This window comes from Ctenopharyngodon idella, chromosome 21 (genome assembly GCF_019924925.1).
Source record: "Ctenopharyngodon idella isolate HZGC_01 chromosome 21, HZGC01, whole genome shotgun sequence".
In the NCBI taxonomy this organism is placed as follows: Eukaryota; Metazoa; Chordata; class Actinopteri; order Cypriniformes; family Xenocyprididae; genus Ctenopharyngodon; species Ctenopharyngodon idella.
In genome coordinates, this window is record NC_067240.1 from 13209184 (window position 1) to 13222172 (window position 12989).

Consider the following 12989-nt stretch of genomic DNA (forward strand, 5'->3'; position numbering starts at 1 on the left):
TGCAATGAAAGTGAATGGATACTGAGGCTGTCGGTCCCTAACATTCCTCCATTTCTTTTCTCAGACAAGTCTGGAAGGTTATGAGGATGGGTAAATGAAGAAAGAATTTAAATTTTTGGATGAACTATACAACCAGAGGTTATGAAAGATTAATGAATCTCTTTAAACAATGAACAACACAAACTTCTTTTATCTTAAAGATATGACAGATAAGATTTTTTCCTCATCTTTCGAAGGATAAAGAGGTTCAGTTTAAAATTTTTAATGACATTTATCCTTGTAATGAGTTCCTGAGCAAGCATTATTTTTTTGTAATGACTTGCCCGTCCATAAGTTGGCGCAATTGCGGAAAGAAATTATTTCATTGGAGGAAGTAGAACAAGCTAGTGTGTAAACAGGAAGATCATGTAAGCTGTGTCACAAAAGCAAACAACGAAATTTTAGCTGTAGTTTATAGTTAACTGGTTAATATTAATCTCATACAATAATAACTTGTCAATAATAAAGTATGGCGGAGTCAAACGGGATGACAGATGTCCAGTTGATTCAGCAGGTTGGTGTCAAACGTCAATTCTGTCACATGCAGCTTAAAATCCTATTTTGTTTTTCATCTCCAGTTTTATTTTCTTCATTTAAAAAATGTTCTGCCAAATATGAATTAATACTTAAGACTAACGTTACAAAGATCCACAACTATTTTTTTACTATGGTTATAACTCAAAATAATATGCTTCATTATAACCAGCATCATTTTCATTGTTTACCGGTTGCAGCTGGCTTTGCTGGGCTGGCTGAAGACCGACAGTGTGCAGTGTAAAGAGCTGTACACTGCTGTCACTGGGATGCAGGTGGCCCGTGAGGTTCTGGACAGACTCTCTGGGCAAAGCCAAATAGATGCTTACAGGGTAAGATTCATTTGTTTTTTGGCTTTACAAAAAAGTATTGTATTTGTACTATATATAGGCCTAGGGCAATTGTAACACAAAATTTATTCAATCACAGACCTGCCAGAATGATTCTTTTTACAGAGTCAGAGTCTTTTTACTCATGCCCAGTAGTTTTCTCTCTGCATGAGAAAAAGTAGTGTGACCGTTTTACTTTATGAGAAAAAGAAAACAAAACACTTTGAGAAATATAGGCCTATTTTTTTTTTTTTTTTAAATGCTCATTGTTTTTCTTCTGCTGTCTAGTGTCGATGCTTTTAGTTTGCTGGTTAAAAGTTAATATGAATGATATCCAGGGGTTGGACAATGAAATGGAAACACCATATTTTAGACCACAATAATTTATTAGTATGGTGTAGCTTTTGTTTGTCTTGGGAATGACAGATACAAGTCTTGCACAGTAGCCAAAGGAATTTGAGTAATTCCTCTTTCAGAACGTGCAGGAAAATGTTTTCTGACTTGCTCCTCCAAAATACTGATCCACCCCTGTGCTTCACTCTGGGCATGCAACAGTCCGGGTGTTAAGCCTCTTTGGGGCTTCTCCACAATCACAACTCCCACGGATGTGGGAAAGACAGTGATAATAGACTCATCAGAGAACAATACATGTTTCACATTGTCCACAGCCAAAGATTTCCACTGTTGGCACCAATTAACCAACATTTGTCACTGGCATGAGTGACCATGAATATCGACTCTGTGGAGCTCCTGATGAACAGTTTTAGTGAAAACAGGAGGGTCAAAGTGAGCTTTTAATTCTGCAGTGAGTTGGGCAGCTGTGGTTTTATGTCTTTTTGGATCCAGTCCGGGTTAGTACTGGGATATCCCACAGCTTCCTCTTGCATTGACAGTTACTCCTGTTGGATGTGGTTCATCCTACGTGGTGGCATGCTGACATTACCCTGGATACCATAGCTCTCAATACACCACAAAAACTTGCTTTCCTGTTCACAGTTGAGCCAACAATTCATCTTCTTTTGAATGATGGAATGTGAAATCAGTGAAGATTGGCCACGCACATATAGCCATGAAACCTCCAACACTATATTGGTCAGTGTTTCAGTTTCATTGTCCAACCTCTGTATGCTAACACTGTCACTGATATGTACCAATTTTGGCTAAAAAGTTAAGTTAAAGGGTTAGTTCATCCAAAAATGAAATTTCTGTCATTAATCACAGGTCGTTCCGCACCCGTAAGACCTTCGTCCATCTTCGGAAACACAAATTAAGATATTTTTGATGAAATTCGAGAGTTTTTTTTTTATCCTCCATTGAATGCAACGAAATTACCGTCATTCAAGGCCCAGAAAAGAAGTAAGAACATCTTTAAAATAGTCAACGTGACTACGGTGGTTCAACCTTAATATTATGAAGCGACGAGAATACTTGAGAAAACAAAATAAAAAAAAAACTTTATTCAACAAATTTGTCTTTCCCCTGTCATTCTCATATGTTATTTACGTTGCAGAGCTTCCATGTTTACATCGGAACGCCGGTTCAGTAACGGCCGGCTCTGGTCACGTGAGCAGCAGAGTCAGGAGCTGGCCAATACTGAGCCGGCACTCGGACGTAGAACCTGGAACCTTTTTCTTTATGATTTTAGGCCTAGGGATTTCAAATTGTGTTTGTGTTGTTTTGTACTTTATTCCTAGTGAATACTAGCACAATCTAACTGATCTAATCCATTAAAGTCTAACATTACTTTATAATAAATCATAATACATTCTGTTAATTTATAACAGAATGTAGTACAGAACACATCCATTATAAAGCAGACAAATGTTTGTGACATGATGTTCTACTTCCTCAGAGGGAATGCATCCTGAGTGTAGCTGACTTTGTGAAGAAGAACCCCAGAGCTTCCCAACGAGAGCTCAATGCCGAGGTTGAGAAGAACGTGCTGCTGTTTGCCTCTAGAGTGCAGGCTCTGTAGATACTGGCCACTGAACGAATCGCTGCAGCCGTGACCTTCATTGTTCCTACTGACCAAAATATCTCCTTTTTTTCTTTCTGCTTTTATCTTTATGTATTTTGTCTTTATCTAAACTAATATGCTTGTTTTTCATAATCTCGAATAATTATTTTTGAGTCAGTGAGTCTTTATAGTAATGCTGAATTTTACCTATTTTACATGATTTCAAATGTACTGTTTCTGTAATATTCACATAAAGTTAGACTATACATAACATATAGTCACTTATCACTTAAAACTTGAGTTTTTATATTTAAAAGATGATATTTTAATCTTATATTTCAAATCTGAAATAAAGGTGCTCATATTTGATGTCATGTGTGTCATCAAAGTGCATTATACATAATGTTGAACAATGACTAATTAATTTACAGTAGTGTGAAGGCCAGTTTTGAGAGCACTGATTTTAACACATAGATGACAAAGAAAGACAAAGAGAACTGTCAGGTGGATGAAGCGACAAGAGAGGAAAAATAAGAGGACAGAGACAGACTCCATAATGAGCTATCACTATATTCATCACACAGCACCTGTGATGAATTACATTATGCTGATCACACTTCTCAGATCTCTTGATGACTTTAAAGACAGTGTAGCACTCAGCCCAAACCGATGATTAGCGCTGCTGCTTTTGGAATAATACAAACGCAAGACATGGCTTTCGCTGTCTTTTTGGTTTTGCGACCACGGTTGCCAATACACTTGTCTTCCAATGAGGACAAAGTTTATGAATAAAATACTGCACACTCTTTTGATATAGCGCTTGTCTGTCTCCACTGCACCTGGGCACTTACAAGCAATGACCAGTACTCTAATGATGGGGAATACAGTCTTATGAGCTGGCAACCAAGATGAAAGGCAAGGGTGGGCTGGTCAGAGAGAACAAAGCAATGTCGTCTCAGCCATCTAAGCACATCTCACAATAGAAAGAGAGTACCATGGCTATATTTTTGTCTGTCAACATCAAACAAAGCAATATTTTAATGTCAGTAAAGCAACAAGCAAATGGTGGTCTGTCAGTTGTTTAAAGCTTTTAAATTGTACTTGTTGGATGTCCTTGAAGTTGTATTTTCAGAGAGACTGTAATGGGGTAGGGGTGATTTGTGAGTGTTTAGGTATTTATCATGACAGTCCTTGAAGAACAAATTACCATGGTAAGCATAATTTGCACCAAAATGCCATTACTACTGTTTTCTCTCTTTTTTAATAGCATTTATGTTACCAAAATGTTATTGCAGTAACATTAGTTATGGCCTTCTACATGAATAACAACAATACCAGTTAAAATGCAAAGTGATGTCAAGGTGATTAAAAAAATATATGTAGGCCTACATTTCGAAGATTTACAATGAACCTCTTCGACAGCAACTGTTGATTGCTATAAGATCATTTTCTGTTTACAATGGAAATAAATGTAAATTAAGTCCGCCTTCCAATGTCGCCTCTCTGAAGATTATGATTGAGGGCTCGATGCCTGAAATCTAAGCGTTTTGTGTCTCAAAACCTATTGACCTGCCAGTATATAGACTTGTCACCAAGCGCGCTCCGATCCTGTGTTTCTTTTGTGAATTAACAAATCTTTTAAATGAACAAATCATTAATTCTCGTTTACTTCCATACTCATACTAATATTTTTCGTTCACTAGTCTCTCCCATTTGAATCTCGTTACAATTTCATGACCGACTATAGACATGCGCCAGAGAAACAAGCGCGCCGCCATCTTTATAAAATTGACTTTGAACTTCCGTTTTGCGGTAGCTATGTACATTTATGGCATCACTGTCAAAGAAATAATTAGCTGGTTAAGTGGATTTGCATGTTGTAGAGTCAATGAATGTTATCATGAGCATTGTAATGTTTAAAGCAGATGTCTTAACAAATGTCAGTAGAACGGGAAGATTTTAAAACGAGCAGTTCATTCATAAATATGTAAGATTGCTGTGGAAATACAAATCGGAAGTCAAAAGACAACGAGCGCGACGCTGAAAAGGGGCGGGGCTACATAAGGTCGCACGAGTGAATAGTTTTGGGAAGGATGAATCATTGGTTCGACCTACTGAACGAATAGTAGCCTATTTAGAAATATTTAAGTAGGCTTCTTTTGTTCTCTTTTTCCTATAGCTTGAAAAAAACTGTAAAAAATAGGGGAAATGTGTAGACAGCAGTTATAAAAAACGCTTATATGCCTATTGCTTATCCTCAGTTGACTCTTTTAGAAGACATGTGAATAAAAGATAAGACTTGATTCAGTAAAGAATCGGTTGAGTGAGTGATTTAGTGATTCATAACACACCAACAGACTGCCTCCTACTGGCGTAAGTATGAAGAAAAGACCACCGAAGGAATTAGTCAAATAATCTTTTTAGGATTTAAAGGATTCTCAGTGGAATGAATAAAAATCCCTACAGCTGATACCTAGATAGGCTGCTCAGCTCATTACCTTTTGACATCTCTCTCTCTCTCTCTCTCGCTCTCTCTCTCCCTTCCTCCCTTTTTGTCACTACTCCTTAGCTGCATCATTCAATCACGCACTGCCAAGGATTCACACTTGCCATGAATAAATGGCGCCTTTCAAGTTTAGCTTAACGTTTCCACCACTTTCGTTTCTTTTAACTCGCTCCAGTAACACAGTGAGATTGTGGTGACACCAACGGTGCTCTTCATCAAATATCTATAACATAAGGTAGGTAACCTTTAATTTCACTACTTTAAAAGTTATTCATGATCACTTGTGACTGAAATTTCCTATTAATTGCAACCCTGTGTGTTGCTGTTAATCATTTATCCAATGAATTTGAATTATTTTAGTCTTAATAGAGGCCTTTAAACACCAAAACATTTAGAATATGTGTATAATGTTCTATTCTGTAGTGTTTTTATTTTTTAAATAGCCAGGAGTAATCTTATAGCCTACACTTGCAGCTTAAATGAATTTCCTTCTAATACCTTTCACTAAAGTAGCAATGTGTGTTTTTTTTCCAGCTGGCTCAAGAATGATTTCACATCAAGACCACAACATTATCACTGACTGGTGCGGCACCAGCTATACTTGGATAGCGAGATGGGGAAAGATAACAATCTTGCGCTTGCCTGCCTACTGTTACCTGCTAACCCAAAAGGTGTATCTTGAGGTCTTATTTCCTGAACCATGTGTCATTTTACCTGATAACCCTGCTTTTTACGATGGTCTCTGTCTCAGTGCCACTGGAGAAAGTGATGCAGTTATGAATCCAGCAGAATGTTAATGGACATGAAGAACTTTGTCCAGTACACGATTGTCCTTCATTTTTGAACTGTATCTGCAAACAAGAGCAACATATGGTTTTCATGTGACTCTACACCTCTTCTAAAGCCCTCTGTGGTGACGTTTATGTGTGTGTTTTGAAAGTGAGTGTGTGAGAGAGATTTTTCTCGTGTCTGTGTTAGTGGCTGTGCATGTTTGCCTGTTCTTGTCATTTCCTGCTGGTGATCAAGTCATGCCACGTGGAAGAGATGTCAGCAACAGCTGTTGCCTCCCACTGCACCTGAATGAAGACAATGCCCGTTTTGGCTTGTTGGCAGCCCTCATCCTCCTCTACCTGCTGTGTGGGGCGGTGGTGTTCTCCGCTCTCGAGCATCCCTCTGAGCTGCAGGCTCACAAGCGCTGGGAGGAACAGTTGGCCAACTTCACAGAGCAAAACAGCATAAACCTGAAATCACTGCAGGTCCTGCTAAGGCAATATGAGGAGGCCTTTGTGGCTGGGATCCGTGTGGACAAACTTAGGCCCCGCTGGGATTTCTCAGGGGCCTTCTACTTTGTTGGTACAGTGATCTCCACTATTGGTGAGTTCATATATGTCATCTTTGCGTTCAGATTTTCATATCAGCAAACCAGTTTCCCAAAAAGAGAATTAATTTACGGAAATTTTCCGTTGTAAACATTTACACATTTGGCAGACACTTTTATCTAAAGCGAATTATGTTAAAATTATTATTTACTTTTTTATTACTTCATGCATTCCCTGGGAATCGAACCCATAACCATAGAATTGTTAGCAGCATGTCTACTGTTTGAGCTACTGGCATGGTTATAACTGTTAACTAAAAGCTGAAATAAATTAAAATATTAAAAAGCTAAACTTATTTTATTTCAACTAGCTGCTAAAGCAACAATTTTTGTTTCATGTTGAAGTACTAAAATAACTAAAGCTAAATAAATGAAAACAAAAACTAATAAAATTACTAATTACTAATAATTTTTTTTGACAACAAAAATACTAAAACCTACTTAACACTGGCTACTGGAATACAAAAATGTATATTATAAATAGTTCCACTGACCAAATCAACTTTGTTTACTTATTTAATAAGGTTTTCAATATATTTTTTACCATGCTCATCATTGAAGGTATAATAATAAAAAGCAAAATCTGTCATCACTCGCCCTCGCAGCTCTGAACCCATGTCATTTTCATTTTTTTTTTTTTTTTTTTTTACAAAACATCCAAGTTGCTCCTTTACATAAAATAAAAGTAAAAAAGCAATACACAACCACATTTGCATTACTAACTTGGCATTCCCCTTTGCCGTAATTTTGAAATCTTTCAAACTTGCCACCTCAAGATGCGTCCTGCCTGGTTTGATGTGATTGATGTCAAATGTTAATGGCTGTTGCTGTTCTTGTGATACTCAAATTGAATGTCTGCAAGCATAAATTAGACTTTAAATATAGTGCCATATGGTGTGTTTTTTTGGGTCAGTTTTGGAGCTTGACAGTCTGCTTTCATTGTATGAAAAACAAAACAAAACAAAAACAAACATTTTTTAAACCGTGTCCCACAGAATACATAAAACGATAGTGGATTGGAGTGACACGAGGAGGACTTAAAGGGTTAGTTCACCCAAAAATGAAAATTCTGTCACCATCATGTCGTTCGACACCCGTAAGACCTTCGTTCATCTTTGCAACACAAATTAAGATATTTTTAATAAAATCCAATGGCTCAGTGAGGCCTCCATTGCCAGCAAGACAATTAACACTTTCAAATGACCAGAAAGCTACTAAAGACATATTTAAAACAGTTCATGTGACTACAGTGGTTCAACCTTAATATTATTAAGCAACGGAAATACTTTTTGTGCACCAAAAAAAAACAAAATAACGACTTTATTCAACAATATCTAGTGATTGGCAATTTCAAAACACTGCTTCATGAAGCCTCGAAGCTTTACGAATCTTTTGTTTCGAATCAGAGGTTTGGAGCGTGAAAGTCACGTGATTTCAGTAAACAAGGCTTTGTTACATTTTAAGTGTTTCAAAATTTCAATGGTTCACCACTGGGGGGCGTAACTTTGGGAGTTTGATACACGCTCCGAACCACTGATTCGAAACAAAAGATTCGTAAAGCTTCGAAACTTTATGAGGCAGTGTTTTGAAATCAACCATCACTAGATATTGTTGAATAAAGTTATTTTGTTTTTTGGCGCACAAAAAGTATTCTCGTCACTTCATAACATGAATGTTGAACCACTGTAGTCACATGAACTGTTTTAAATATGTCTTTAGTAGCTTTCTGGGCATCTGAAAGTGTTAATTATCATGCTGTCAATGGAGGCCTCACTGAGCCACTGGATTTCATCAAAAATATCTTAATTTGTGTTCCGAAGATGAACGAAGGTTTTACGGGTGTGGAATAACATGAGGGTGAGTAATTAATGACAGAATTTTGAGGTTTGGGTGAACTAACCCTTTAATGATGACACATTTTTGGCATTTGTGTTTTTTTTTTTTTTTTTTTTTTACACAAATCCAAATACATTTATAAAAAATACATCAGCAAAATACTTTCTGTTTCCTATTTCCCTCCAGGCTTTGGCATGACCACACCCGTCACCGTTGCGGGTAAGATCTTTTTGATATTCTATGGACTCCTTGGATGTGCAGCAACAATCCTCTTCTTCAACCTCTTCCTGGAGCGCATCATTACGATGTTGGCCTACATCATGCGCTGGTGTCACGAGCGGCAACTGCGCCGCTCCGGCGTGGGAGGAGAGGAGGCCAGGAGCGAGGATGACAGTCTGGAAGGCTGGAAACCATCGGTCTACTACGTAATGCTCATTCTGGGCATCGCAGCCCTGCTGATTGCATGCTGCGCGTCTGCGTTGTACTCTGCCATGGAGGACTGGGACTACTTTGAATCCTTGTACTTCTGCTTTGTGGCCTTCAGCACCATTGGCTTCGGGGATGTAGTGAGCAGCCAACGGGAAAGTTATAAAGCTCAGGAGGCCTACCGTCTCGGCAACTGCCTCTTCATCCTCATGGGTGTGTGTTGCATTTATTCCCTGTTTAATGTCATTTCCATCATCATCAAGCAGACGCTCAACTGGATCCTTGGCAAACTGGACTGCAACAAGGCTCAGTGTCCCTGCCGTGGCCGTCCGTATAGACGGCGAGGTCGGGCCTGCTGTTGCTGCTGCTTCCCACGTATTCCCAACCAGCGGCACAACCACCACCCTCCACCGGGAAATTCTTGGCAGAGGGCTCAAAAACGCAATGCCGTGCATCCTGCACCGGCTAACGAAGCATCGGGAAAGCGCTTCACTAATGCATCAGTGGAAACAGTTTGTGATAGTGAGACTGAAGCTGGCTTAGGACCAGATGGAGGTTATCTGACAGGGCGCAGACTGTCTGGAGAAATGATCTCAGTCAATGACTTTATGGCCAACAAGGTTTCTTTGGCCATTCTACAGAAGCAACTCTCAGAGACCGCTCACGGTAATCCAAGACAGAGTCATGTTCGCCAGAACGGCTTCTCTGGTGGAGTGGGCGCATTTGCTATCATGAATAACCGCCTTCAGGAGACAAGTGTTGACAGGTAGCTCGGTTATACAAAGATGACATTGGATATTGCACATTAATTGTATATAAAGATATACAGGATTTAATCATGACTTTCAGTTCAGGGTTGAGTACCATTCAGAACTGAATTAAGAAAGGCTTTAAAATTCATAATTGTAGTTCAAATTTGAATTTAATTAATAATTAGTATATTTAATTAATAATTAAATAATTAAAATGATTTGAAATTGATAATGCTAATTTATATGACTAATTTTTAACTACAAAAGCATAGTTTAGGTTTCTTAAAGAGTTAGTACACCCAAAAATTAAAATTCTGTTATTTACTCACCCTCATGTCATTGCAATGACCTTATGTCTCACACGGGATGAAGAGGATTAATCTAATCTAATGTCGTTTCAACCACATAAGACTTTCGTTCATCTTTGAAACACAAATAAAAATATTTTTTATGAATAATTTTCTTATGTGAATAAAAGCCTAAATTCAGTCAGTTCATCATATAAAGCGATTGTGTCTCTTCCGAAGACTTGGGTTAAACCACTCAATTCATAAGGATTACATTTACAATGTTTTGATGAATTTTTTAATTCATCAAAGTTTTGGTAACTTTCAACAGGAGGAACAGAAATCTCTCAGGTTTCACTGAACAAATCTTCATATATAATATATAATGAACAAAAAGTCTTTTAGGTTTGGAACGACACAAGAGTGAGTAATGACAGAATTTTCTTTTTTGGGTGAATCTCTTTGAGACAAACATTGACTAGATAGATATGTTTGAAATGCCACCTATAGAAATTCTAAGCTAAATGGTATTTAATTGATATATTTCAGCATATTTAGTAAACTATTGAGTACTATTGAGGAGCAATTGAGAAACACTTAATTTCCCAAAATTCATTTGCTTTGTTAAATTTTTTTTTTTGAAGTCCAATTCTATAAAATTCTTCTTTTTGTCATTTAAAATTAGATTCAAATTCCTGTGGAATTTTGGATAATTCAATTATAATTCACACTGACTAAAGGACAGACAATTTTTCAGTTCTGAATTATTCCCAACCCTGATTCCATACTGTTCACTGGGGATTAAGATCTCAGAGGTTTAAGTATTTATTGCATGCAATTAAAGATGTAAATTGTACATTTACTCTTGTAATATACAGTACAGACAAACAGCAAATTACATTAAATTAAAATAGCCAATTAATTCTGTAGATCACAAGGATGGTGAATATTAGCATTTATGAATGGCTTCGTTCTTAAGAGGAGACGGCTTTCAATATTTTTTAAATCATTATAAACAAACCATGTGATATTAATGGTAACATCACTTCTCAGTGTCACTTTGATGCTGAAGTGATTGGCTGGTGTGGTGAGCAATCACACTGTGCTTCTGGAGAGATACTTTAACTGCTCTTCACGAAAACAGACTGATTTTCAAGAGCCAGGCAGATGAAGCCACGGCACTTACAGAGAGACAGTCCCAGGAGGAAGAAATACAAGTGTCAAATCAAAGGGAGATGGTCAGTATTATTCATTGTTTAATCGTTTTTATCTCGCGGCCATCAGTGTTGAAAGATCATTTGTTTCTTGGGACAATCAACACTGACGGCCAAAAATGAAACAAATGATCTAAAATGAATACAAATACAGTGTTGGGGGTAACGCATTACAAGTAACTTGAGTTATGTAATCAGATTACTTTTTTCAAGTAACTAGTAAAGTTTTAAATTTACAACAAAATATCTGAGTTACTTTTTCAAACAAGTAAAGCAAGTTACTTTGTTTTCCCATTTATTGACTGACAGCTCTCCTGTCCCCATGTTGAGAGAAATCAGAAGTAAGTGCAGAGACTTTGTTTTAGAATAAATGTGAGCAGGCATTTACTCAACTCACTTGCAAAAACAAAAACAACAACAACAACAAAAAACGATTCAGTATTAGGCCTACTCAAAAGCAATAAAAAAAGTGAAACGCAATCTCAGAATATTACGCAAACCTGCAATAATTAAATATATAAAATTACACAAACATACTTAATTTCACTTGCTGACCTTCGATGATCCATTTCAACCATACTAATAAGCAAAAATGACTTTAGATAAACATCACATTTGTGTTTATTTATTTATTTATTTTATTGATGAAGTAAGCATGTTGAACTTTCTTCTCCTGCATCCTATTCTTCAATCCAGAATGGCTGAACAGCTGAAATGTTTTTTTTTTTTTTTTTTTACGGCGCCCTCTACTGTACAGGCATGAATTTGCATTTCTTTCAGCCTGAAGCTTATTCATTTCACTTTTGGTGTGAAAAGGCTTTTACATTTGGCAAAAATATAACTTTTTTTTGTTGTTATTAAAAAACAAACAAGCAGGCCCAGCCCAGGTGAGAAAAAGTAACGCAAAAGTAATGTAAAGCATTACTTTCCATAAAAAGTAACTAAGTAACACAATAAGTTACTTTTTAGGGCGTAATGCATTACTTTTAAAAGTAACTTTCCCCAACACTGTACAAATATGTGCAAGTAGATGATGTAACTATTTTTTTGTTAACATTTAAATTAACAAAATCTAAATAATAAGTCAGTACATCAATCCATCTTCCGAAATGTGTTTTTGTCTTACCCTGTTTCATTATGGTAAGCCAAGTGTTTATATTGTAGACCTAGCAGGATGGATTTCAGAGGTTGCTTTTCAGAGATGGCGAGAACTGAGGGATTTGATATTTTGTAAAAGCGACATGTAGATGGCGTTTTTGTTACTTAACTGGTCAGTAAGGTATTTTATTGAACAGATAAATTGCAATATGTAGCTCTCTAAGTGCTGAGTCTATTAATGGGTATAACTACAGTAACGTCTAATGCTAGTCAGCTTGAGATCCTTTCCATCTAAACCGGTTATATCTCTAAGCCTTGAAGTGAATGTTTTATGAGCAGTAGGATATCCATATTCATCCTCACAATCACACAGTGCCGAAGCACAACCAAAACATTCAGTTTTGTTTTATAACTGAGGGCCAAAAGTTACATAGTGTACCTTTAAGCAAGATGGATGTAATGTGATCTTTCCTTTAAAGGATTAGTTCACTTCAGAATTAAAATTTCCTGATAATTTACTCACTCCCATGTCATCCAAGGTGTTTATGTCTTTCTTTCATCAGTCGAAAAGAAATTATGGTTTTTGAGGAAAACATTCCAGGATTTTTCTCCATAAAGTGGACTTCATCAGGG

General features: G+C 37.0%; 1 protein-coding gene across 1 annotated transcript; it reads left to right on the forward strand.

Moving 5' to 3' along the window:
* Positions 1-331: 331 nt before the first annotated feature.
* On the forward strand, positions 332-10900 carry kcnk12l (potassium channel, subfamily K, member 12 like). The gene is made up of 5 exons (XM_051878066.1): positions 332-553; positions 774-905; positions 2755-5600; positions 5900-6739; positions 8766-10900. Exons 4-5 carry the CDS (start codon positions 6394-6396, stop codon positions 9773-9775), a joined length of 1356 nt encoding a protein of 451 aa, XP_051734026.1. The 5' UTR covers positions 332-553; positions 774-905; positions 2755-5600; positions 5900-6393; the 3' UTR covers positions 9776-10900.
* The last annotated feature ends 2089 nt before the right edge of the window (positions 10901-12989 follow it).